This window comes from Neopsephotus bourkii, unplaced genomic scaffold (assembly GCF_033783945.1).
Source record: "Neopsephotus bourkii isolate Nb327-2 ecotype Australia unplaced genomic scaffold, CSIRO-AGI_Nbou_v1 NB_1634, whole genome shotgun sequence".
NCBI classification, from domain to species: Eukaryota; Metazoa; Chordata; class Aves; order Psittaciformes; family Psittacidae; genus Neopsephotus; species Neopsephotus bourkii.
Window position 1 is genome coordinate 3,728,126 of NW_026902109.1, and position 27,604 is coordinate 3,755,729.

Below are 27,604 nucleotides of genomic sequence, written 5' to 3' on the forward strand. Positions count from 1 at the left end.
TCTCTGCAAAGACCTTGGCATGAATGTGGCTCCACTGTGCCCATGTCCAAGAGATTGGCTGGGGAGCCTGGTAAGGGAGTGGTGGGATATGCTGGCAGTAGGGTGAGGTATAGCAGAAACATGAGGAGATTCCTACACTTAAACATCTTATCTGCAGACAGCAGCTTGTCCTGCAGATACCGATCCTACTAGACATGGTGTTGCTTCTCCCTCCTCCTCAATACATGGGATCCAATGAGTATTTCAGTTGTGTACGTAGTTTGTGTCCCATCACATATGCACTGACTCTCCCTGCCTCATCTTGTATGGGAAAAGATGCTGTAGTGCCTACTGAACTCGGTCACTTTATCAGTGAGAGTAAATGCCCAATATTTATGTTTCAGTGTGGGTTTTCTCACCGCCCTGTTTAGAAGCATCATCTTCCTCAACAAAATTGAGGTCAATTGAGCCAAAAAAAGGTTGAAGGATGGAAAAAGAGGAGAATGAATGTATTGAGCAGAGCATGGTATTGAATGGCTGAAAGCAGAATGGTGGTGCAGTAGACAGAGGTGGTAATGATCAAGGAGTGTTTCCATAGGGCTAGTCCCTCCTGCGTGGGTTGGTGGAAGCACTCAAAATCCCTGGAAGAAGATATGTTTCCCAGGGCATGAGGGCAATGTCAGTTGAGGTCAGTGCCAATGTGGGGCATAGCAACAAGCAGAACAAATCCCTATGCTGAAGAACAGCAATAAGAAGCAAAACTCCTTTGGGACAGAAAATATGAAGTAGGGGTTGCATCAAAACCCCTGCTGGGCCTTGGGCGCATTACTACTGCTATGGTTTGTCATACATGAATCTGTTTGGCTTTTTCTCTGGCTGCCCTCCCGTCTCCCCCATGCCCCTCGCTATCCCAGGACACAGCCCCTGGTGTCCCATTGACACAGACATGCCAATCCAGAGAATAAAAGCCCTGACAAAAGGGTTGGGTGTGTGCGCCTGTGTATAAGTGTGTTTACTTTACAAACAGATGGTGTGAAACTATAGAGCCCCTGAGCTGTTCCCATCTGACAGTTATTAATATTTCAAGCAGATGTTTAGCTAGTCAGGCCGTCAGACACTAAACAATGAGATTGTTACTGTGTTTTCTCTTTCCCGAACTTCCAGCTATGCCAGCATTTCAGAGTGAACGCAAAATGCCAGGAGTTGAATCTTCTATGATAAATCAGAATGGAGGCAATTAGCACTGAAATCCAGATTGCCCTCCCAGCTGATCCCAAACTTTTAACAACCCTCATTAAAGTACCAGCTCCTCCTGCTGCTGCTGCTTGACTTCGAGATGCAGCCCTCTGCTTGCTTCCATGCCACTGCCCTTCTGCATGGTGCCTCTCCAACTGTCCCATGTGCCACACACAAAAAGTCTGCCTTCCTTGCTAATAAATTCCTCCTTTTCTTTTTACCTTCTTTTCCTCTTGCCTGGGAGCTCTTTATTGGTATTCACCAATAGTGGTTAGGGATCTCAGTGCTGCAAAATGCCCTTTTGTACAGATAAGTGCAGGTTTTGTGCCATGTGTTTTGAGGGGCAATGGATTTCCAGGGTTCTAAGGACAAATCAGGAGGCTTATGAGATCAGGATCAACAGGGGAGTGTGTGGGCTAGGCAAGCGGTAGCCAAAGAATGGCAGGAGGCTTCCTGCCAGCCACTGCTGGAAATGGCCAAGCACAGCTGGCAGGGCAGAGCAGAGCCGAGCCTGCAGCTCATTCCCAGCATGGAGGCAAGCAGCTAAAACCACTGCGCCGAGGCAAGCAGAGATTGCTGGAGAAGTTACTCCCAGCAGGCCAGGAGACCCTGGGCTGGTTACCCACCTTCCAGCAAGCACTCCCTTGCTAGACCCTTTGCTGTGCGTGGCTGCAGGGGTGTTGGAGAGGGGAAGGGGTTTCCTTCATGACCTGGGAAGAGCAGCCATCCCACCCTGCTGAGTAAGTGTGCTCCTCACTGCCACCCCTTCCACACTGCCCTCTGATTGGCCAGCTGGAAATGAAAAGGCGAAAACCAGAGCAAGCAGACTTCATTTGCAGTGACAAATGGCCACTCACTTCTGCAGCATTTCAGCTCCTAATGTCAGTGACAGCAGAGAAACATTGCCTGTTACACGTATAAATCAACTGTAAAACAACCCAGAGTGCAGGCATCCAGTGCCACTGCCTGCTTTCTGCTCTCTGTCTCTTTCCTTTTGCCCAGAGCTGCCCTCTTACCCACTCGTGTGGCTTCCTAGGCAGATCTCAGTTACTTCCCTTGCACGGCACAGCCTTTTCTGCCCTCTAAGATTTTGTCTGCTCTTTGTTCTTTATTTTGCATTCCCTTCGCTTCCTGTCTGTCCATTCATCCGTCCATTCATCCATCTGTTTAATTCCATCCATGAAAGGCATTTATCATATACATTCGGTAGTCATTTGCTTGCATGAGAACATCTGGAGAGTCCAGGCTTCACAGGAACAGCTTTTGTCCTGTGCAGGGAGCCTGCAGTACACCCAAAGGCAGCCTTCCTGCCTCCGTGCTCTTTATCCACCTGATAAGCCCCTTAGGCCAGAGATCTCTTCTGTTTGCTTTTGCAGAGACTGGCATGAAGAGGTCCTTACTCAGAGCTTCCAGGCTGCCCTGTAACATATATCCTTGCAGTCTGGAGTTAGGTGTACAATGCACCCCAACAGCTGAGCGGAGGGGTGCGCAGGCTGCCCAGGGATCCGCAGTTGTTGGTAGCCTCTCCCCATGTGAACTTCTCTTTTCCCCCACCCCAGGCCCTGCTGTGCATTAGAAAGCCTGGCTGGAGAGGCCACAGAGTGGCACGTTCCTTCAGCAAGGCTGGGGTGAAGCGGGGAGGTGGCCAGAGCTCATCCTGAAGAGATGGGCAAGTTCTGCCCCAGCTACCAACAAATATTGAAATGTTTTATTTTTTTTTTCTGAAACAACTGGCCATGAAACCTTTTAATAACACAACAGAAAAGGTCAGAGAAAGAATTTCACACTTCTCGAGCAAGCAGTCAGCCAGTATAACTTCATGCCTTCCAGGAATGAGAGGCAGCAAGAGCAATATACTGCACCCTAAATGAACTGGGGCTCTGATACCCCCAGACAAGTGCTGCCTGGGCAGCTGGTAGCTTTTCATGGGTGCTGTGCACTGGAAAGCTGAGCTCCGGAGAGGTGTGTTGAGGAAGGGTGCCAACTCCGCATGGTACAGAGGGCTTTAAGCTATAATAGGAAGCCCTGGGGGATGATGGTGCTAGGGTGGATGAATGGCCATGTTCAGCTGTAGCCATGATCAGTGTCTGTGATGGTCTCAGCAAACATCTGCCAAAATGGGTCCCAGCAACTGGTTTTGTCCTGGGGTGAGAGGAGCAGGATAAAGGAGGGTATCTCCAGCCCTGTCTCTCCCAGCTGATAAGCCCAGTAGCTGGAGGAGAGGATGAGTTGCTAGTTAGTCGCATCCCCAGATCTCAGACCAGATGGAGGATAAATCTGCTGCAGAGGTACAAAACAATGGGCAGATGAGGGAGGAACAGATAAAAGGGCATGGTCCAACATCCCTGCCTCTATCTAACAGCACCAGTACAAGTTTTGAGGAAACAAGGTCTGGCATGAATATTGACATTGCCAGAGCGAATGCCCACTACAGAGGAATAGCAATTCTGTGGGAGCAGGGAATGATGAGAGGGGGAGATCCAGAAGGAATGCCCTCTGCTTTGGGACAAAGTGCTAGGCAAGGGCTGAGGTCCAGGACTAGTGAAGACCTAGTGGGGCCAGTCCATTAGTTCTGTTTGAGTCCAGATACAGCAGAAGCCCTCAGGTATTTCTCCCCGTGCTGCTGCTACTCTCCATGTTCCAAGCTGCATCATTGCCAGGAGCAGGCAGTAGTATTGATGCTCCACAAGCCATCATGTAGCATGTCAGCTGAGACAGGAGCAGAAAGAAAAGTCTCAGGGTCCCATGCCTGATGGCTGTGAAGAGGACTGCAGCTGATCAGGCATCAGACCTAGCTGCTCAGGTCTCTGCTCCTTCCTTCCCCAAGTGTGGAGCATTCGACAGTGGTCCCAGAGCCTCACATCCCATTAGCTGTGGTGGGGCCCCCACGAGAAGCCCCTTTGTGACATGGGGAGGGGGAGAGGCATTGGCACTAGATAAAGCTTTTAGTGGGGAAACTTTTTGGGTGGAAGAAGCTATGAAAACGTGGCCTTGCTTCTGGAGTCACCAGGACCCAGCCCAGATTCCAGCAAGCTCCCCTCAGCAGGAGGAAAAGATGGAGGGTTCATTCCAGCATCCCCTCTTGTCCTTTCTGGCACAGTCATGCCCCTCGCATGTGGTGGAAGATGCCTGGCTGGGAAGAGCAGGGAAGGTGCAAGCGTGTGTTCGCGCTTGTCGCACTAAACCTGTGGTGTGTCCGGGTCCTGCCACCTTGCAAGGCTGCAGGGTCTGAGCGCTGTAATGAATGGAGTGGAGAGCACAGCATCCCTCCAGACCTGTCTTTGGACACTGCTGCTTTGACAGCAGCTGCCATGAGTCAGTGTGGTGCCGACTTCCCAAAAAGCCAGGGACCTGCAGAGTGGTGCAGGTCTGTGCATTGTTCTCCTTTGCTGATGTATTTGCTAGATCTTGAGGAACGGGGAAGGAGCCTAGAACAACCCAGCAGGAGGTATGAATTAAGGGGCGGGAGGTCTCCTTAAGCTCCTCAATACACTACAGAGCTGCATAGCAAAGTCCTCCTGAAAACCTCTGATAACCAAAATCATTAAAGCCTAAACAAACCAAGAGTAACTTGTTTTTAACACAACAATGCATTTGATTTGCCTTGAAGGGTCTGGAGAAAAATGGTTCTCCAGGGAAGTGTGGAAAGTAATCCTAGCTCTGTGATCCCTCCTCTTTGCTTTATTTGCTGTGGTCTGGCTTGGCTGTGCAGGCTAGGATCTTTAGCTGCAGGCTCTGTCAACGGGCTGGCAAGCAGGAGCCAGCTGGGGAGGCTGCTGGTGCCCCCTCCCTGCCCAGGCTCCCTGGCAAATGGTTGGGATGAAAAGGAGAGAGGAGGAGGAAGGAGTCTGCAGGAAGTACATTACCTGACTGCCCACCTTCAACCCCCACACAAGCATCTCCCAGCAGAAGTATTAATCCCTGTGATTCCCAGTGCTTTCTGCCACTCTTCCTTACTCAGCCCAGGTCAGACAATTCAGTCACCCATTCAGGCACCTCTCTGACATAGAGCAGACGAGCCATGCTTATGAAAATAACATCAACACCTCCCTGGGATGGACATGTAGCAATTTGTCCCAAATCCTTGTTGAATTAGTGACTGCCTTCTCCCTGTGACCTTATCCAACCACATTCTTGCAAGGTTATGCTCTTTGCTTTGCCTTGCTGTCCTCCCTACCCAGAAATACCTCTGGTCTGGGATCATGCTGAGTTTTTCCCCATGACAGTCACCCTCAAGAAGTCTGAAGGTGATGCTGGAACTTTTCAGAGCTTTGCAATGTTTGCCCTATACATGATGTTTTCAGGCAAGCCTGCTGGTGTGCTTTCCACAGTTATCTTTTGCAGACCCTCAGGAATAGTCTGAGCATCTCCAGCAGTCCACAGACCTCAAACTATACACTACGGTGCCCAAATCAACCATCAGACATCAATTTCAGCATGGGAATGATTTTCTGTAGTTTGTGGTATGCAGCAAGGCAGGTAAAATAGGCACCATGTTTCCTTGGGACTTGATAACCTGAATCTGTAAGAGAGTCTGTGCTTTAAAAGCACCACCTTCCCTTTTTTTCTTGAGTTTCAGATCATAATTTTCAGATAATTTTATAGAGGGAAGAAAGGAAGGTCCCTCTGTTGTTTTTTGCAAATGCCTTAGCCTATGTATTTTTATATATATGTCTTGTGTCTATTATTATATATGTATGTGTGTATATACATTCTGGTTCACATTCCTGGATAGTCCCTTTCTGCTACCCCCCATGGGTTGTCCTCAACCTGATCATGGTCCCCAACACATCCTTTCACATGGATTTTCATCTTCCCCCTCCCTGGCACTGCACTTCCTCAGGAGAAGCCTTGTTAGTAAGAGCCTAATGAAGTAAATGCACTAATTAACCTTCCATTACTCTCCTCATTAAGGCAACCTTTAATTTGGTTGGCAAAGTTTCTTTCCTTTACCACCCAGCTGTCAGTTTTCTTCTGCTTCTTCGATCTGTCTTTGGCCTCACATTGGGGGTGGGAAAATCGATCCCAGCCTGATTTTCTTTCCCCTTCTTTCCAGCCAGCTGTAAATGCCAGTCAACAAGAAAGTAATAATGTAGTTTTCCCACTCCGGGAAAGAGAGTTGCAGACATCAATAAGCACCTATTTAAAATGCAAATCGCTTTCTCAATCAGCCATCAGCTTGTACTGGTGCAAGTTTGGTGGGCAGCACAGGGATGCTACGGTCCATGGGCTCCCACATCCTGGCCTGGAGCCTTGCAGTGGTACTGGGGTAGCTTTGGGGTTGCACCCCTCTGGGTTTGTTCAAATCCAAGTGCATGTGGCTGACACAGGTGATACGGGGTTTTGCAAACCTGGGGGGTTTCCTCTGGTTGCCTATGGAGCCTTCAGGTCTCACCCGACCCTGCGCCTTTCCATCCCTTTGGTCAGGGGCTGTCACTGTCCCCTAATATCTGGTAGCTGGCAATGTCTTTTGTTTCTAGATGATCTCCAAAGGTTTTCTTTCCCCTTCTTTTTCTTGGAGAAAAAGTGAATACAGACGGCAGAAACAGTCTGAGATAAAAGGCAATAGTTGTAGAGGCTGAAAGAAGAAGCTGTAGCTTTGAGCTGCTGATGGGCAATGTGTTGTGCCAAGGGACTCACCCCAAGCTGTATTCCTGTCCCACATGGTGATGGTGACTGCGTAGGCCAGCCTGTATTGCTTCCGATTTTGGAAAGGTTGCATGAAGTAAGGAACGTAGCCAGTCAGAACAGGGAGTGAGGTGGGGAAATAGCCTTGCAAATCAATAGATGGATGAAAAGGCTTCCAGGGATGACCATACTTTGAGCTTCTGCAGGGAATCATCTGGGAGATAAAACATCCCCTGTCCCATCCATGGCACCTGGGGTGCTCTCCCAGCATCAGGACCAGATTGTGGTGCAGCCTATCATCTCGTGGGGCATTGGTGGTCAGTAGGACAGCATTCCTGGATGTGCCATGAGGAAAGCACAGAACTTCTCAACCTTTTCTAGTTGACTAATGCTCTAAACTTTACTTAGGGGGTTGAGTTTGTGTTGTGCCTACTGCACCCATGTTAGAAATAGCTTGCACCTTCTTTGCCTTCCCACATAGGTTTGGGGAGTACAGTGTGGTCAGCCATTAGAAGAAGGGCTCTTGCAGGTCAGCTTCCATCCTTCCTTTCTGCCTGAAGTAAATGGAAAATGTATTGGAAAGCCCATGCTGAAGAGGGTGAATACCAGGGAGGTGGTAATGAGGCACTGCCATCCAAACATCCAGGGTGAGCGGGGTGATGCAGGGGATAGGCTCAGGCATGGGGAGAGGACTTTTATGAAAGCAGGAGGGAGTTCAAAGGACACTGGCAGGAATACAAAAGAATGGCTCAGCAGCAGCTCATAGAGGATGGAGGAGGGGGACAGTCAGTTGGACATATTTGATGTCCTCCAAACATGGACTTTGTCTCTTCTTTCAGCCCTTCTCCCCCACCCTGGCCCATACATCTGATCTTCCTGCAGTTAGCATCTTAATTGATCTTGTTGTTCTCAATCCCCCTGAGTGTTCCAACTCCAGCTGTGCTTAAACAGAACAAAATCTCTTCCAATTTCCCCACCGATTAAAAGAAAATTGAATCCTTTATCTGCAAGAGGAGAGAAAAACTGCAAATACATGAAACAGTAAATAGTTAAATAACAAAAGCAGGTGATTTCAAATTGCTGGAAAGTTAAACATGAATGGCTTGTCTTCTTCCTGCATGCTTCTTGTTTTCTGAAAACAACAACAAAAAAAAAACCCACCAAAAACAAAACCCAAAAAACCTACCTAAAAATATGCTTGCTCTCCTTGTTCCTGTTAAATATTCTTATCAATCCAGCTCTGTAAATAAAGGAAAGGGGAGGAGGGAGTTACCAGGTAGCAGCATGATTGACAGATCTGAAGTCCTCGTCTGTTTGTCAGGGCCCAGTGCTCTTTGGCCGTGTTTATCTCTTTAATCTAAATATCAATCCGTAAGACTGAAATGGGATGGAATAGGAATCATGACAGCCTGAGTGTTGAGGAGAAAGACACTTATTGCAGCTTTCGCAGCCTCTCCCTGTCCTGATGGAGCTGTCAGGATAAATGCACAGTTAAAGCGCAAAGGTGGCAAAACCAAAACAAAATCACACACTACATCACACCCCGTGGGGGGGGCCCCCCCCCCGAAAAAAAAAAAGCCCCATTTCAGCCTGTGAGATGGGAAAGAAAAATGCGGAGCAAATACAGACAGGATTCCCCCTGACCCTTCCCAGTGTTCCCAGTAGGAGAAAAGGTTGGGTAGTTTTCTCTTGATGGTGATGTGGGAGGTGTCTGGGAAGCGAAAGGAGAATTTTTTCCCAAGGTGCTGCTTGCTGACATTTGAACACCTTGGCTTCACACATCATTCCCAGCAGTCCCTTTAAGGCAATAACCATCTTCACCTCAGTCTGTCCTCTCCCACCTTTAGCAGCTCTGAGCAAGGGCAACTCTGTAATGCTTTCCCACCTGCAAAGCTCAGACAGAGCCACTGCTCCTGGATTTTAATCTGTTTTCCAAGCTGGCCTCCCCCATACCCACAGCACCCACATCTCTCCCAAAGCAGCCAGGGCTCTGTTTCCTTGAGCAAAGAGCTCCCATGCAAATCAGCACCCAGCAGGTGCCTTAGCTGAAGCAATGACAGAAGCAACGTCACCCCATGAAGAGATGATCCTGTGCAGCCTCATGCTGCTGACCAGCTGCTGTTGAGGTGTTAAGGGGAGGCTAATTTACCTAAACAGGGCATTTGGGAGCCATGAGATGTGTAAATCAATCTCCTGAGATCCTTTGCGCCATCCAGAGGCTACTTCTGCCTCAGGCCATAGGCTCTGCTTGGTCTTCCAATGGCTGGCTGCTGTATCCTGTAACCAAACCTCTTTCAGTAACTCCAGTCACAGAGGTAAATCTAATGCTCTCCATCCTCTAAAACACCCTTAAGGAGTAGACACTTGCTGTCTGACTGAGACTCGGGTTTAGTTTCCAGCTTCTGGGGAGCAAGGATATTGTCTTCCTATAGCTCAGCCTATGGTTTCTGGACCATGGTTTTCTTTGGGCTTAACAAGGAGCATCCCTGTTGCTCTCTCTGGGAATGCCTCTGCCTGGCAGGTATATGCTTTGGGCTTACTACCCCTTGCTGACAAACTGAGAAGCCCACTCTCTGGCTGGATTTGCTTCACACTCAGAGCTGCGTCCAGCTTCAGAGTGAATTATCTTCATTGCTTCTGGATTGCTTCTGGGCTTTGTCATTCCCTTTCTCCAAGCCAGGATTCAACACAGAATCATAGACTAGTCTGGGTTAGAAAGGACTTTAACAATCATATAGTTCTAAGCCCTTGGCCATGGACAGGGACACCTTTCACTAGACCAGATTGCTCAGAGCCCCATCCAACCTGGCCTTGAACGCTTCCACAGCTTCTCTGGATAACCTGTTCTAGTGCCTCACCACCCTCACAGTAAAGAACTTCTTTCTTATATGTAATCTAAATCTACTCTTTTTCATTTTAAAGCCACTATCGCTTGTTCTACCACTACATGTTCATCTCCAGGTGAGGACCAGTTTGACTCTTCCCTCCTCCTCTACCTTTTGTACCCTTCTCCCTGATGTGCCTCAGATGATGCTCATGCTCATGCTCATCTCCTGAATGAAATAAGTTGCAGATGATGGGAGGCATGACTAGCTTCCAGAAGCTTTTGTGAATACTTCAGGGATCATTGGGGATTTATATTTCCTCCACTGGACTTTGACCTTAATTTCTTCCATTCTGCTGGGCTGTAAAATTCATTAGAGACTCAACAACAAAGTGATTGAGATGTCAAACCAGGCAATTGTGTGGTTATTTAATCTATCAGATGTGCTGCTTGCCATTTAGGTGAACAACAGGAGAATATGAAATCAATACGATTCGTTAGTGGAGAACGTGTGCCCAGCTCCAGCATGGAGCTCCAGTTAAAACACCAAGACAGGCTTCTAAATGGTCTGGGTGTCACCTTGCATACTGGAAACACGTGCTCAAGACGCCAGCTTCTCTCACTCAAGGGGTGTCTTCTGTCGGCTCGTTTTAAACCCCAGTCTCCAGCTATTGCAGCAGCCCAGCCACAGTACATTACCCTCCGTTAAACCAAGGCTGCCCAGGCAAGTGTTAACCTCTCTTGCAAGGAGCTGGTGTTGCAGGGAACACTGTTATAAAACACAATCAAGCAGGCTGTTGTTTTCCCCCAGTGGCTGGCAGAGCAGGTGGGGAAAAGCTCTGCAGTTCCCAGGGGGGTTGATTGGCTATTTCTTCCCACCCAGCCAGGTTCAGCACAGCCCTCTAGGGTCGTTAGTGGTGACTGAGCTCCCGGCTCACCACGCAGTCTGGAGCTGCTTGGGGAAGAGGGCAGTGGCTGTACCTCGGTATCTCGGCATCGCCCTGCTTCCCCACTCCCACATCCCTCCTTCTCAGCTAATCATGCCACGGGGCTCCAGCTCAGCAATGCCCGCCAGCCGCGAGCTCCACTTGCGCTTGATTGCCACCTCCCACCAGGCAGCTGCTCTTTAAAGGCCTGGGAAAGAGCGTGGTCAGGGCAGGTGATGCCAGCAAGAGAGCTGTTTTCCATCTGGGAAGGGCATAATGACTTTAAGTAGGTTTTCCATTGGTTTTCTTGATGTGGTTTTGCAGCCTGGCGATTGCTTCTCATGGAAGCTCTTGCTCCTTCACATTTCTCTTCCCCAAATCACAAATCAAACTGCAATCTGGGTGGATACCAGAGGTTAGCTGTTATTCCTCTGGCACCTGAAGATTGCAGTGATTGCATTTAAGAAAGGATGCTTGCTGTTTAAGACATCCAGGTTTAGATGGCTTCAAAAATCAGTATGACTACAGGGCATGGCTCCGTGCTCTGGGTTGCTTGTACCATAGTCTGAGCAGCCTGTGACTGCCAGTCTGCACCAGGGAGCAACCACATCCATCTCATTTTCTTTCCCAGAAAACTGCAAACAAGTAGGAAGCAGACAGGAATCCTCCTTCTATTAGCTTTCTCCCATAGCCCAAGCACTGGTACCTTGGTCTCCCTCCTGCTTGTCCAGCGTGGGCAGGGGAGCAGGCAGGCAGCAGGAGGACGAGACTCACGCCTGGTCACTCCAGTACCCTGACAGCTTTTTGACGTCCTGTAATTGCTTTCGTGCTACAGCTCTTTTAAGCATAGAGCTTCTGCCCAAAGCAATTTGCTCCCCATCAATTTTTATTTCCTGGTTTCTGCATGTGAGGTAGGGGAAGGAAAACAAAGAGGGCAAGCAGGAGCAAACTGAGCTGAGACCCGCTCCAGCAGCCCCATGCAGATGGAAAGGTGGGAAGGATTTGGCTCCCTTGGTGCTGATGGAGCCATCTTCAGGCAGGCAGGACATGGCAGCCTGTCTCATCCAGATAGTAACAGTCATCCTTCCAGCTTTGGTCACCCCTATAACCAACTTCCAGTTGCTTATACCTGTCTGACAGATTTGGGGGGAGGACTTCCATACTGGGGGCTCTGCAGGGAATCCATGTTGCCCTGAAAGGCTCTTCTTGGCTCTTTTAGCCCTTCGCTGCTCTTCATGCCATGCTCCTTGAAGCTGCTGTGAGTAGACTTAATCTCGGGCAGTTTAAGGAGTCATTGAGTGAGCTCGGTGGATGATGAATGTTGAAACCATTACAGGCGAAGCTCCATGGAGCTGTTTAAAACTGAATTCTCCCATGTAAATTTCTGCTCCATCAATCCTGGTGACATGTCAAACATTGCTATTGTTTCCTGAACAAATTGGACGACATGCCCTTTCCTGCAGATTTGCCCACGGGACCAGAACCACTCACTGGCTCTTCGTTTCTGCCTCTGGCTCTATGGGCCCACAGGCTGGTGGGGAAAGCTGTACATGATGGCCCCTGGTGGGACAGAAAGGGGATGTCTGAAATATTTGCTTGGGGGATGGAGATGGGTTGAGAGCTGGGTGTGGGTATTTCTGTGCACCTGTGATTCGTGTACTGGGTGCCCGCACCATCCTGCAGCTCAGTAAATTAATCCTCTGGGTTATCCAGGCTTTCTCTTCTTGCCACTCTCCCAGAGTTTAGCTGCACAAATGTGGTTTTTTAGAAATGGTCTGTGCCTGTGACAGCTCATAAAAGTACAGATGTGGACCTGCGTTTTCATCCTGCCCTTTTGCAGGCTCCAGTGGGCAAATCCCACTTTAATATTCTGGGCAGGAGAGAAGCAGACGTAAAAGCCATTTGATTGCTTCTCCAGGTGGAACCCCGGGATATTTCCAGCCAGATGCCTTTCCTCCCCTGGCTGCTGAGAGGGATGCGTGCATGCCTGGGGGGGACGACCAGTCAGTCAAGGGGCTGAGCTGCAAGAAAACAGCTGGTACCCGGGGGTTGTGAAAGGCCCCAAAAGCTGTTGTCTCAGTGGCATTTGGGGTGCTCTGCATGCAGGTTGCATTTCAGTCTTGCTTTGCAAACGGGGTGCATGTCACCTCCTGAGGTGTTCGAGCATCTGAGCATCTTTTTTACCCTTAGAGGGAAAAAGTTTGGTAATGCAGAAACAAGTGTAGGTCGAAAATTAAATATGCTGAGCGTGCATGGTTTTGCTTTTTGCATATTCCCTGTCACGCTCAAGTAACCTGCTGTGTTGCCCTGCATTATGTCCATGATGTTCAGTTGCCAGGAAAGCCATCAAGCAGGCATCACCTCCCACCTCCCCTGGTGTAAGTCAGGGTAATTAATTAGCCTGGCTCATGAGGTGGTGTACAGGGCAGAGCTAGCTTGCCCAGCCTCCTGGCTCCCCGTGAGTGAGTCGCTTTGTGTTGCTGGCAGTTTTGGCTTACCTGGCATCCCCATAGCTCAGGGTCCAGCCCACCCTCCTGGCCTGGCTCCCCACCACCTCCCATACCAAGAGGCTCTGTGCTCACCTTCTTTTAACCTTCCTCCTTCACTATATTTTTTTTTCCCCATCAGAAGAAAATTACACTTTCCCAGTGTTGTCTGTCACCGCAGTAAGCACTTACAAGTGCAATTGCATGGGGCCAAATGAAGGGAATTCATTTTGCCTGTGCTCTGTGGCACTGTCAGGCCCCCTGTAAATCACTATCTCATCACCAGCCGATCCAGGTGCGTGGAAAGTGCCTTTCTGGGCTCTGATCTCACACCAGCCCCTTAGGGATTAATGGGATCTAGGGGTTCACAGAGATTGTGGACACAGAAATAATAGCCGGGAAACATCCTGGCTGGAAGATCGAGGGCTGGCTTATACTGGGCAGTGCTGAGAATACTCAAAGCACTCGAGGATTCTGGGGAGAGAGGTCCCAGGGCCCTTGTTGGCCAGCCCCAGCAAAGCTCTGGGGGTTTGCCACCATGATTCATAGCCACCTGGGCTGGTGGCAGGTGTTAGGATGGGGAATTTATACCAGTATTAACCGGCTGAGGGAAGCTGGGGTGGGCAGATGGTAGATTACTGCCCCTCCTCCCAGGTGTTTCCATTGGAAAAGCAGGCAGGCTCTGCCTGGCATGGGGCACCGTCGTAAGTGTCCTCCCTGGTGTCCTCTGAGGAGGGAGATGCACCCCAGAGGGGCTTGCCCTCCAGGAGCAGGTGCTGCTCACTCTCTGGGCATCTCTCCAGGCAGATTTTGGCAGGTTTGTTCCATTTTGTTGAATGCAATTGCAATGAACATGAGAACTAAAACACATCTTAGCAGTGGAGAGGAAAATCGGCAAAATCAGTAGGTCTGAAAGGCTGGCTCCACCAGCCCACCCCTCAGCTGGTGTAAAGCAGCAGGACTTTAACACTCAAGCTGGGAAAGCATTGGGGGTGAGAAAAAAATGAATTAATCCTAGCTAGTTTTCATGCCTTTTCCTTTCTGCCACCCTATGGTGTGGCAGGTAAGCAGCACGTAGGGGTAAAGCAGTTTGGTGTGTTCAAGCTCCTAGTCTACTGTCAAGGGTAATCAAGGCCATCGATAAATCAGGAAGGTTTCAAGAACAGGTTGTGTTCCATGCCAGTCCTAAAATACAGCCTTTTGCTGGTACCTGGACATAAAATGTGTCTTTGACCCTGCTTTTTCACAGACCTGTTGGTGTCTAAGTAATCCAGACAGGCCTCCATTTAGAAAATATAGTGGGGGAGAAAAAAAGTATTTTGGGGCTTGCATTCCACTTTCCTCACCTAGAAATAAAATGTCCTGCTCCTTTTTCCTGCCGCTGCTCATGCATATTTTATGTATTCATTAGAGAAAAAACTTTAAAACATGCATAAATCTTGCCTTGCTCATCTGGAGCTGACACACTGCGGTTTGCACACCTTCCCCAGAAGGTGCTGGTTGCTTAGCCGTGACCAGCCTGCTCCAGCTTCAGCAGCTGGTGGCGGTGTACATGCAGCCACTTCTGCACTGGACTGAACGAGAGCTAGCACTGCATGCCCATGCCGCAGCATCCCAAGAAGTGTCAGTCTTTCAGTGGGGTTGCAGCAGACTGCACTCCCAGAAGGGCTGCCTGATGGGATCTGCTTGTGGAAAGCAGGATCTGCATCTCTTTCCTTGCTTTTCCTGGTCTGTATTTTAGCCTGTTGAGGGGAGTTTTGAAGTGGGATAGGTTTTTCTTTTTCACCCAGCAGCCCCAGCATGCTGCCAGCCCTGAATGCACAGAGAACAGTTGGACATGTGCTTATGGGTCTTGACTCTTTGGCTTCATGGGGCCAGGATAGGTGGCCCACAGGAATGGTCCATGGAGACATTTATTTCACTTGTGCTTCCCCGGTTAGCTCGGTGCATCAGGAAAATAAGTAAGCATAAAATTTCCCACTGCCAAATGTTTGGGTAGTGATGCTGAGAGATGCTGATGGAGGGCTGTTATCTAGAGCAGGCTGGGAGTCAGGGATGTGCAGGATAACTCAGGCAAGCATAGACAGCCCCAGCCCTTCATCTCTCGGGTGATAAATGGCAGCACATAAGGTATGCACTGGCATTGCCTGCTGGCATCTGGGTAGAAGGAGGTAAATAGGACATAATGGAGTCACTAGTGTGTATAATGCAACATTCCCATAAATACCTTCATTTATCAATAAACTTTTATTTTCTCAGGCAACTGACAATGACGTGGGCACATACGGGAAAGTCAGTTATTTTTTCAGCGATGACCCTGACCAGTAAGTGTGACTGAACCCACCAGTATGACTTTGATTCTTCAAAATCCTCTCCTAACCTCACTAAGAAGCCAGATGGCAATTAAGGGTGTTTGTTATGTCCTACATGCATATTGTCCCTGTGATACACCCTATGAAAACCACACTATGGTGTCTCCCAGCAGGGTGAGTTAACTTGAGCACATGCCTGATGCTCAGCACGTTTAATTACTTGGCTAAATCATGACCTAGAGAGACCAACAGTTGGCCCTAGAGCACTGTGTGTTACTCACTCATGGGGGTGGTTGGGGGAGGTATGTGGGCTGCCCAAGCAGAAGGGTTGTGGGGGCCACTGATCCCTCTTTCTCTGCCTGTAGAGCAGTACTGAGGGTTTCTACCCCACCACCTGTGCTAAGCTCTTGGAGATGTTCTAGGACTAAATATTTTTCAGAAGAAAGCCATGAGCTTCACCTGCTGTGGTGCTAGCTCTCAGGCTGCTGCCACCCTATCTCTCTATCCACAGCATGGGGTCACCAGGGCTTACCCTCTCCTTTCTTGTTCCCGCAGTTTCTCACTGGACAAGGACACAGGCATAATCCTCCTGACAGCTCGGCTAGACTTTGAGACCATGCAGCGCTACACCCTGACCGTCATCGCCCGGGATGGCGGTGGGGAGGAGACGACGGGACGCGTCAGGATCAATGTCCTTGATGTTAATGACAACGTCCCCACCTTCCAGAAGGAGGCATACCTGGGGGCTCTGCGGGAGAACGAGCCCTCCGTCACCCAGGTGGTCCGGCTCCGGGTGAGGGACTGGAGCAGCTTCTCCACTTGGGATGTGCTGTGGAGAGACAGGAGTGGGTTATGTCCCCGTCCACCCCTGCTGCTGGCCCTGCTGCCACCCCTCTTGCATTCCTCCTAAAATATGCTTTGTGCTTTACTGTGAAGTGCACTTAGGTGTGGTACTGCAGCCAGGAGCTGCCTCCCTCCTTCTCCTTTCCTCCAAGTCCTGTGTCTATGCAGCATCCCTGGGACCTGGGGCTTCTCCCAGGGCACAGGCACTACCTCTGTATCACCTTGCTCTTCTCAATAAAGTCAGCAGGCACTAAGCAGAAGGTGCTCTGCTGTTGATGTAGCTGTAAGCATCTACTGTGGAGAGAAGACAGGTAGAGAAGACTGTTTGCTCCTTCAGCACAAAACTAAACTTTGCCATGATGCAAAAGCATGGCTTTCTTTCCCTCCATAGGGCCAGGCTGGATGAGTAATGCAGGGAGATCAGGAGAGGGGGACCCAGTGAGTTGTTGCTGGTATTCAAGATGGGAGGAGAAGCTGGTTTACAAACCTCCTCAGGGTGCATCCTCCCCGATGAGTGCATCTTCCTCCATCACTTTTTCACTCTTCTTGGGCCCAGCCTACATCTCCCATCCCCTCATCTCTTTATTGTTGCACATCACGGCTCCCGTGCTCATTTACTTCTGCTCACTCCCCAGGCATCTGATGAAGACTCCCCTCCAAACAACCAGATCACATACAGCATTGTGCAGGCATCTGCCTTTCAAGATTACTTTGACATTACAGTGTCAGAAGGGTATGGAGGTAAGCACTGGTCCAGGGACCATGGAGCCCTTGACAAGCAGAAGCAGCAGCTCAGGCTGCATTTATACTCCTGCAAGCATCATATCAGAAGGCTTTAGGAAGTTGTTCTGGCAGGTCCTCTGCTTGTCCTGACCTCACCTCACCTGCAACAAGTTCCTTTGCAGCAGGACTTGAGCCAAGACACTGTGGAGCTGTGTTTCTGTGGGTGTACAGTTTGCTCTGGGTTATGCTAGCTCAGTAATGCCCAGCACTTATGTTCTAGGGGCATTGCCACCTCGAGCAGTCACTCTTGGGTCTGGGGAGCTGGTGTGGATGGGCCACACTCTGAACCTGCCAGCTGTCCTGCTCAGTGCGTGAATGCCTCCTGACTGCCCTGCTTTGCATCCTTTCAGTGATCAGCGTGAACCACCCCCTTGACTATGAGCAGGTGGCCAATGGGGTTATTTACCTGACTGTGATGGCCAAGGATGCTGGGAACCCACCGCTCAACAGCACCGTCCCCGTCACCATAGAGGTGTTTGTAAGTACTGTACCTGACCAGTCTGTTGTGGTTTCCGTACAATTGCTCCATAGCAGTGCCATTAACTCATCAATAACCCAGCAAGCCTATTCTGCTCTTGGATGCGTACATGTGGGTTGTGATTACCCGTGTCTCAAGTATGTATATATGTGTCCTGTAGGTGTCATATACTGGTTAAAGAAATACTGTCCCTGTCATGTGATAAGGTCTGAGTGGCAGAGAGTGAGTGAGAGTGTCTCTGAGGGCTGTCAGCACAGACAAGAGCTGATGGGCTGTCCTGACACCATGCACCTCCTCCCTCTCCTTGGCCATGCACAATGCATTGAGAAACCACTGAAAGTAATGTGGCAACAGCCGCAGCTGGATATAGGGCAAGGAGAAGAGTTGGAAATGGGATGGAGATATACCCTCAGCTCTTGTTTTTTGACTAGAGAAGTTCACTGAGAACCTGGTGAGACCTTCTCTCAAGTCACAGGGAATCCTGGCTGGAATGCTTTTCATGGCCACAGCCAGGAGGCACTTGCTTCAGCTTGAATGCAGAGGAGCGAGCTTTGGCTGTGCATTCACACTTGTTGTGTTGGAAATTAACAGTCCCTGAGTCAATTGTGGACAGTTGATTATTTATCTCCCCAACACTGGCTGTCCTAGCCCAGCTGCGGGCTTTGCTGAGCTTCTCATGTGCAAACCCCCTCGAGGAGAGGTTGCTGTTAGGAGAGGTAAAGCATCACAGTGTTCTTTGGGAAGATTAGATCGGATTGTCACTTTGAGGCACACTGTAGTTTGAGGACATCTGGAGGGAGGTATTGGCAATGGAGACAGTTTGCTTGATAACCTATCAGTCTTGCAGTGATGGGATCTAAGCCAGGCTGGCAGCAGCATCGGTATGAGAAGGTGAAGAAGATGAAGTCCACAGTGCTGTAGGATAGGAGTGAAGTCCCAAGAGTGTGCCTCTCTTTCAGCTCCTCCACCATACTCGGGAGAGGGGGAAAAAAGCAGTGTGGGCAGGGTTAGTGGTGGTTAAATACATCCTTCCCAAACTGTGCTTCAGACAGCCTAAACACCTCTTTCTAAAGACCACACTTCAGTGGGTCATCTCCTCCAGGTTGAGTCTGTACATTGGCGGGTTTTAAGTAGGTGTCACTTTTCCCACTCTCAACTGAAGGGGTGTTCTCTCAACTGGAAAAAGAAAAGGAAAAAAATAAAAAAAAGCCCCAAAATAAGAAAAAAAATGGGGAGGAAGTGTTCCACAACGGCACTTGAGGAACAAGAGCCGTGAAAAGGCAGAACAAGAGCGAGTGTGGAGGGAGGTAATTTTTTTTTATCCTTTGGTTGTTGGTTTTTAATAAAGAAGTCAAACTCGCCTTGTAGATTTCCCATTAGGGGACAATACACTTTTGTAGAGGGAGCTGCCGAATCAGAACTAATAGCGCGCGCCACGCCAGGGTCCGGGGAAATATCACTGCTAATAAGTTTCTGCCTCACTCCCTGCCACTGCTGCTCCGTTCAGGGCAATGAGCCAGCAACTTACAGAGTGTGTATGTCTGGAGGAAAGGGGGCTGTGTGCTTAGCGTGAGCATCTGCGGTTCTCTGCATCCTTGAAGATGATATAACGCTGTCTGAGGATGAGGGTATAGGGAGGAAGGCTGAGGTTTAAGGGAACAAGAGAAGCTGGTTTTAGGGGTTTAGCTGGATGCCCTCTACTGTGGGAGTGGAGAAAGAGTGCTGAGTCCTCTTTCGCGTCACTGCCGGTGCCACAGGAGGCACATGGGAAGGTTTGCAGTGGGGAGCTTTGAAGTCCATGGTGCTGAAGTGGAAAATGGCCTTCTCAAGTAGGAAAGCCATGTGCTGTGCTGCAGGCAGGTGCACGCCAGCTACAGCCAGATGGAGAGAGGGCCAGAAGTGAGCCCCTGCCTCCCTGGGAGCTGGCTTGCTGGGCTGTGGCAGTGCTGAGCACAGCCTGATGAAGTCAGGACCACTAACGAAACAGCATGGTGTCTGCTCTGGCTTGCATCCACCCAGCCTGAACCAAGGCACAGCTTACCCGGCTCTGGCTGCAGGTGACATGTGGATGCATGGTCATATACATTTCCTTTGCTTTTAAACTACCCAGACCTCCTGGGTTTGCCCTGGAGCAATGACCCCAACCCTGCTGAGGAGAAGGGAAGGTGAGGACAGCACCCTGGGCAGCCAGCAGTTTTCTCATTAGCCTTGGAGGAGGCAGGGTAAAAGCTGAGTGATGCAAAAGCTGATTAAAGACCACCTGCTTCCAGCAATGGGAGCAGAGGATGGCAATTTAATTGCAGTACAATGGGCATCGGTGGCATGTGAAATTGCCTCAAATATCAAGTTTGGTGGCAGCAGGAGCAGCTGATCCTGCAGGTCCATCAGCAGTCTCCAGGTAGAGCATGTCTCCAGAGCAGCCCCAGGGAAACAGCAAAGTCCATAACGGTGTTTTAAAGTCCTGGCAGCTCCATCCTTCCCTCTGTAGGCGGTTGGGTTTGGTTCGTTTAAGGCAGATTCTTGACATTGTTTAAATAGCATTTAAAGGCCCCCTGGGGGAGCTTTAAACTGGTCCAAAATCTGTTTTGAGGGATGTTTCAAGCAATTACTCCTGCCTGGTTTCACCAGGCTGGCCATAGTTGCTGGCAAAGACAAGCTTGGAGGGAGTGCATTTGTATGCTAACAGCTTCCTCCCAAAAAATATTGTAGCTGATCTCTCTGCAAACACCCACAGCAGTCCTCTTACACAAAAGCAGCCAAAGCTCAGCAGTTACGCTGGACAGTCCAATTTCATTTCAGACCTGTTGCCCAGGGTGCTTGGTAATGAGATAGTTGGTATTTTCCCTACTGTATAGCTTAGCAAAGTCACTGGCAATCCACTTACCTTAACTTCAGCAGTCTCCACAGCGAAATCATGTGCTCAGACCTCTGGAGCCTTACCTTCAAGTCCACCTTTCCCATGCTCATGTCTTGAGCTGGTCACATCTTGAGATGCAGTCAGCCAGGAGCATCCCCCATACCAGACTTTCGCAGCTACCTGATGATTTTGCCTTTTCCCCAACCAGCCTCTTGTCTTTGTTTCAGGATGAAAATGACAACCCCCCCACATTCAGCAAGGCCTCCTACGTTATAACCATCATGGAGGACATTATGGCAGGTACGGAGCACACCCGTGCTCCTTTTCTAGGCTAGCAGAAGGGCCCTGGGGGTCTTAACCAGAAGTGGGGGTGTGATGGCTTTTTGAAGAGGTAAAAGGCAGAGACATGTCAGAGTTTCATAGCTGAGGGGCCTGGGGGTTTGGCCCCATTGTGCATACAGGTGAGGGCTGGGTGACCTGCAGGAGTGGTGTGGGGGCACAGGACAGCTCGGCAGATCTGCTTCAGGCTGCAGATGCTCATCCCGGCCCTCATTTCTGACTCCCCTAAGGAGCCACGGTGCTGTTTCTCAATGCCACTGACATGGACCGGTCCAGGGAATACGGGCAGGAGTCGATCATCTACTCCCTGGAGGGCTCCTCACATTTTCGGATCAATGCTCGCTCAGGTGAGCCTTTGCACATGCTCTCCTGCTTTTCCTTTCAGTTCCCTCTCCCCAATTTCCCCTGGCTTTCTTCCCCATCTTTGTTCCTCTTTCACCTTCCTCCTCTCCCTGGAGCAGCCTGCTTAGGAGACACACAGTCCAAGGGATTCACCAGATTCCAAACACCACCACTTGCTTGGTCACAGTGAGAGCTTTGGCTGAAGCACCAGTGGAGAAGCTCAGCTCCTGGTGGGAGGGACACCTAAGAAAAAGCTTTGGCTGCAAGGCCTGGTGTTATCACAGGACCTGCTGCCCATCTTCCCCCACTGACATAATTTTCAGTTCGTTATGGGCAGAAAGCAGTGTGAGGGATCTCAGGCAGTTGTTAGATGGGCTCCCATGGGAAGTTACATTAGAAAGTTTGCAGGAGCTTGCTCACATGCTGACCTTTCCAGGATCCATCTATTTAAAGTGAATCAGAAGAAAGGGCCCATTTGTGAAGGATCCTGTTTCTGGGTTTGAGTGTCCCTATTTTTCACCAGTGCCCCTGTTCACCGTACAACATCTCTAATCTCTCTCATCCCCTGTGGCTGCAGGAGAAATCACAACGACATCTTTGCTGGACCGGGAGGCCAAATCTGAATACATCCTCATTGTCCGGGCAGTGGATGGAGGCGTGGGCCACCATCAGAAGACAGGCATTGCTATGGTGAGTGTGTGAAGGAGCAATTCCCATCACCTCAAGCCATAGGTGCCTGCCTGGGGCTGGCATTGGGAAGGGCTGCCCAGGCACTGGTGCTTCAGTTCTGCATGCTACCAGTGTTTAATTTTAGCTGTGTGAATAGATAAAGAGCTTAGAGTGGTGTCTGCCCTCTGGGCTACTCCTATCACTGCTCACAGCCCTTGCAGAATGACTGTCCAGGCTTTGTAGACCTTGAAATCAGTCTCCCTTTCCTGGCAAGCCGTTCCCTCAGGAGCCACTTGACCTTCCAGAGCTTTATGTGTCCAGCTCTCCATGTGAAGGCGGTAACAGGTACCTATTCCACCTGCAACATGTCTCCCTTTGTTCATGCCTCTTGAGAAAATGCTTAGTTGGAGAGCCTGCAGGCAAGCTTAGTCGTTCTTGATGACTGGTATTCACATACTGCCTGTATCAAGGGTTTCCAACCAGTTTCTGATGCCTAGGCTCCTTAGACAGTTCTAGTGGAGGCACAAGCCATTGTTCTGCAGATTGAAGCCCAGTGCTTTGCCTTGCCCTTTGCAGACATCAGGGAGGCCAGCTGTTTGCAGAGGTTTTGTAAAAGTCTTTGGAAATATCAGGAGGTCTAAAGCCAAAGATCCATCCCTTACTGCTCATGGCACCGTGTTGGTTTGAACATTTCATAACATTTGGGTGCCCCTAGCCCTGGAATGCTCAGCTGGGTTGCAGGAGAGATCTCCCATGCAACAGAGGGTGATGCAGAGAAGTACTGTGGTTGTGCTGAGGAGATCCCCAAAATAATCATCGCTACTGCTGAGGGCCATCAGGAGGAGTATGATCTAGATAGCAGACCAGAAGCTCCCTATGCAGCCTCCCAGAGGCACGTGGCTGCCATGGCCAGGCAATAGCATGGCAGGATGGATGCTGGCTTCCCCTTTGGGGCTCCACATGAGATGATGTTCTCCTAATAGTTTTAATGAAAGGCTAAATGAAGTTTTTGCAGCAGAGTTTTGGGGGAAAAAACCCACCAAAAAACAAAACCAAGCAATCAGTGTCCGTCCCCCCCCCCCAAAAAACAAACAAAAAAAACCCCACACAACAAAAAACAAAACAAAACCAACAAAGAAACCAAACGAAAACCATCATAGCTCCTAAAAATTTAAAGACAATTAAAACTTGGTGAGGAGGGGGTGGTCAGTTCAGTTTGTCTGCTGTCATTAGCAAGGATGTACACCAAGGACTCAAAGCTGTTCCGTATAATCATTCTTGATCTGGGAATAAGAGCCCATTCACGGGCTTTGCAAGGTCCCTGGCTGTCAGACAAGCACCTGAGTGCTCAGGGTACAGGTGGGTCACCAACCTCCCTAGGGACCACCTCTGGGCCTTGGCTTGTGCCCGGGGACTGTGGTTTCCAGATTCGCCTTTTCTGCCACCGGGTGGCACCAGTAGTTCAGCCTGGCGCGGCGGCAAGACCCTCTTACTTGGGAGCAGAGGAGACCACAGGAGGGCCCAGCCAAGTACCGGGGGCTCCATCCTGCCCCTCTGCCCTCCTTCCCTTGAACTACAGCTCTTCCTTCAAGCACCTGTATAAATTCACAGGCTGGACTGAAATGGGTGATCTGGGGAGGTGACAGACTCATAGACAACAGGATGCATCCTGCAGGCTCACTGCTGTCACTTAGATGTCATTTCTCACGCTGAAAATGAAGCTAGGTAACACTTCAGGGCACCACCCTCTCCCCTGCTCTCTTGTCTTTGCACCTCCCACCTCCTGTTACTGTACCCTCCTGATTTCTCGTTTATTCCATTTATTTGTTCTCTTTTTACCAGTCAGTTTTTCCTTCCTTTCCAGCTGTGCTCCCACTGCACCCTCTCCCCCACCACCATGACCAATCCCTCCAGTGAAGTAGCTGTTTAAAAACACACCTTGCGCCCCTGCAGTTATTTTAACTGCCAAGTAATAAGTGCACAGGAGCCAAACCAAAATCAGATATGCCAAGGAGCCTTGGCTGTGAAGACGCAAAAAGTTGTTTTTCTGCAGACTTTCCCTCTGGGGGGTGAACTTGCATCAGGTACCTGGTGCTGCTGTACCTCCAGGGGACATGCCGTGCTGCCCCAGGAACTAATACATCACTTGCTTTCTCTCTTGCAGGTAAACATCACACTGCTGGATATCAATGACAACTACCCCACGTGGAAGGATGCGCCATACTTCATTAACCTGGTGGAAATGACCCCCCCCAACTCGGACGTCACCACAGTAAGTGCAAGGGAAGGTGGCTGTTTTGCTAGAGCCTCTTCCTTTCACCTGGTGAGTTTGTCACCTGCTTGGCTGGAGCAGGGAGTCACCTCCTAACTGGTGTCTCATTCAGTCAAGCACCATCTGAGCCTCCTCACTTCTGCCTGTCCCATGTGTTTCTCCTTTCTGCTGGGATTTCATTTTTCCCTCCCCATACTGTGTGAGGTTTTGCCAAATTCTGCTTTTCTTAGCCTCTCCTGCGACCTCCTTCAAGGACCTCTCTGAAAGACATTGATTTACAGCCTTTCAAGTCCCTCCGGTGAAATAAAAGAGGAGAGAGGGAGGCTTGTACTCCATCATGCCAGGAGAAAAATGATGGGCAGGAAACAGAAAATAAATGAGAGAAAAGTGAAGAGAATCCACAAAATCATATAAGGAGGAAGGCTGCAAAAGAAAAGGAGTTGGGGGGAGGTAGGAGGAAAGGTCTGGCAGTGCAGCCAGAGCCTGGCAGTTTCCTCTCTTCCAAGTGGCCCCACTGCTCAGCGCCTGTTTGGTGTTATCTTGTCTTTGACATTCCAATTTGTTGCTGGGAAAATAATTATTGTGTCACTGATATGATGTAAATTCAGCTGTGGGGCAAGCAGCAGGGGCCGGGGAAGTTACGAGTGTGATGAACTTGGGATTTTTTTAATGTAGATGTCCCCTGTAATTCCAGATGTCACAGGAAGGACAGTAAAGCATAAAACGTCTGGCATGGAGAACTCCACCAGTGAATTATTTCCAGCATTTCCGATGTGGCAGCACAAGTTCCTCTGCATGCTTGTTTGTCCTGTTTCTTTTATTTTCCTGAAGGATACTTGTTTTCTAGCTGTCTTTATTTAAAAGTAAAAAGCCCATTGAATTGCTGCGTGCTTGTGTCTTTCTTGCCATGTCATTACCTCACAGGCTCGCAGAACAATTTTAGTGAGATTTAACACCACAGTAGAGGTCTCAAGGGTACAAAATCTCTGCAAGTATCATGAAAATATATAGGTGTATGGAGAAAGGAGAAATTCTCGCTGCTGCTGGTATAGGGGAGCTTCTCATATGAGCTCAGCCTCATTGTTCAACACCGGTGGATCTACGTGAGAACTCCCTGCGGGAGCTAATTCCCATCTTTAATTTTTACTGTTTCTCGGTGGCAGGTGGTCGCTGTCGACCCGGACCTGGGGGAGAACGGCACAGTGGTGTACAGCATCCGACCCCCCAACAAGTTCTACAGCATCAACAGCACCACGGGCAAGATCCGCACCACCGGTGTGCTACTGGACCGTGAGAACCCCAACGCCCAGGAGGCCCAGCTCATGCGGAGGATCGTGGTGTCAGTCACTGACTGTAAGCCCCGCTCCCTTCCTGCTCCTCTTTGCCACAGCGTCTTGCTCCACCGTAGCTGGAAATTGCTAGGGCTCAGGTTGTGCAAACGTCACCCTCCTCACCCTCCGCTTTCCCTCCCTGATGGTTTTCACATACTGAGTTGAATTTTCTCAGCCTGATTTTTCCTTTATGATGAAGTTTCTTTTATTTTTTTCTATTTTAAGCACAAGTTACAAAGATGTTTTTGAGGTTAGAAAATGAGAGTAGGTTAAAACCTTCCGCTAAAACAAACCAGAAACCTTCAAAATGTGAGCACAGTCATTTCTGTAGCAGCCCTGGGAGGCAGAAACTCCTCCTCTTCTCAGTCTGGCTCCATCAGTATCTAGGAAAGTCAATTGAGTAGCTGGTGGAAAAGAGCTGACCAAGTGGTAAAATGTATTCTTCTCTGGAAATGGGATCTTAGGGAAATTTTTTTAGGAAAAAAAAAAAAGATAAGAGATATGAAGATAATTTTCTATTATCCAGCCTGTTTCTGAGAGGCAGGCGGCACATATGACTTCTGTCCCTTTATATACTCGTACCACTCAGCACTGTGCTAAAGCCATTGTCCCATTCATCCTGCCAGAAAGACAAAGATAAGCACAGACTTGTGTTGCTCTTGTTTTTCAGCTGCATGCACAGGTCGCCATTGGTCTGCCTTGCATGCCTGCTGCCAGGGTCAGTTTTGTCCTGCCAGGGGACTGTGCTCGTTAGTCTGCCCGGCAGCAGTGAAAGGGGTAACACGGACAGGTCAGTGCCTCGAGGGGACAGCTCCATCCTGCATTACTGTCAGCACAGGAAGTGAGGGCTCCTTTTAGGGTAAAGGGGTGGAAACAATTAGAGGCATTAAACTTGAGACGGATTCCTGGCCTCCACAGGCGGGAGGCCACCCTTGCGAGCTACCAGCAGCGCCACGGTTTTCGTCAACCTGCTGGACCTGAATGACAATGACCCCACTTTCCAAAACCTGCCCTTTGTTGCTGAGATCGCTGAAGGCCTTCCTGCAGGCTCCTCTGTCTTCCAGGTGAGCATGTCCCATTGCTGCCATGCCCCATGCTGGGGGCTGCTGTCACTGCCATTGCTTCTACAAAGCAGGCAATACACCTTGTCCATCCTCTAGCAATGCAACTGGGAGGATGCAGAAGGGGTTGTGCTGTCCTACTACATGTGCTCGCTCCCAGCAGAGGGGATGCTCCGAGGCCCCTTTATTTCAGCCCACCATCCCTGAGGGCAAAGAAACACTCAGGATTTATGTACTGTGATTTTCATTGTCAGGAGATGATGATCAGAGATGCTCACCCCTTTGCCCCCTTCCCTCCACCCTCCCCACCAGGTAGTGGCCATCGACCTGGACGAGGGTCCAAACGGACAGGTGACATACCGCATGCAGGTGGGGATGCCCCGCATGGATTTCCTCATCAACAGCACCAGCGGGCTCGTCACCACCACCACAGTGCTGGACAGGGAGAGGATCGCTGAGTACTACCTGCGGGTGGTGGCCAGTGATGCTGGTGTGCCCTCCAAGAGCTCCACCAGCACCCTGACTGTCAAAGGTGGGTGCATCAAGACCCATCCAAGTCCTGCCTTGCTGCAGAGCCCCCTCTGGTCCCAAAAAGATGGGGGACAAGGACACCTCACCAAAGGAAATGTAGTTTATATAGGAGACACACTGAGGAGTCAAATGGGTATACGATTTGACCCATTATGCCTGCTTATATGTATGGCAACACATAGGGAGGGCAGCCCACTGCAGTGCCATCTCCGCAGACCTCACATCTTGCCCAGTGTGAAGTCAGCATAGTGCAGAGATGGGGAAAATATGGCATTTCTGGGGAAAATATGGCATTTCTGGCAAAGCCCCTAAATTCTGTATTGTTTTTCTTTCATTCTGCCATCCCCAGTGTTTCTTTTCTTTTGGCCTGCCTTTTGCTTCAGCATGTGATTTGCACCAGCTGTGTGTCCGGACAGCTCAAGTAATCCCAGTTCAGAGCTGAGCCTTTATTCTGTGGTCTGTCTTTAATACATTTCTATTTAGTGGCTTTCACACAAGGCTAGTGCTGAGGATAAGCATCATCTGGAAATAAACTGACTTTGCATTATCCTCAGGCCTGGGCTTGGAAAAAGAAGTTTCTGGTCCTGTAACTCCAGAGCCCTCTGCCATACACCAGGGAAACACTGAGCTTACATTTAAGCTCCAGATTTTCCTTTGAGTGGGGATGGAAATCAGTTTGGTCCAAACAGTAACTTTAATTACAGTTA

General features: G+C 49.6%; 1 protein-coding gene across 13 annotated transcripts in view; it reads left to right on the forward strand.

The window, feature by feature from the left end:
* The window catches only part of CDH23 (cadherin related 23), a 208,161-nt gene that overhangs the window by 127,440 nt on the left and 53,117 nt on the right, over positions 1–27,604 (forward strand). For 11 of the 13 annotated variants that reach the window (XR_009728524.1, XR_009728526.1, XR_009728525.1 and 8 more), the window contains exons 14-24: positions 15,339–15,403; positions 15,947–16,184; positions 16,870–16,975; positions 17,368–17,495; positions 20,580–20,652; positions 20,922–21,038; positions 21,611–21,723; positions 23,867–23,974; positions 25,138–25,327; positions 26,224–26,369; positions 26,679–26,898. Coding sequence is in view for 10 of the 13 variants with exons in the window: in XM_061373921.1 (XP_061229905.1) it covers positions 15,339–15,403; positions 15,947–16,184; positions 16,870–16,975; positions 17,368–17,495; positions 20,580–20,652; positions 20,922–21,038; positions 21,611–21,723; positions 23,867–23,974; positions 25,138–25,327; positions 26,224–26,369; positions 26,679–26,898 (1,504 nt within the window). In the remaining 3 variants the exon portion in view is untranslated. Of the gene's footprint in view, positions 1–1,143; positions 3,677–7,324; positions 7,620–15,338; positions 15,404–15,946; positions 16,185–16,869; positions 16,976–17,367; positions 17,496–20,579; positions 20,653–20,921; positions 21,039–21,610; positions 21,724–23,866; positions 23,975–25,137; positions 25,328–26,223; positions 26,370–26,678; positions 26,899–27,604 lie in introns of those variants that run through there. The other 2 variants (XM_061373922.1, XM_061373923.1) reach the window with 2 other exon arrangements.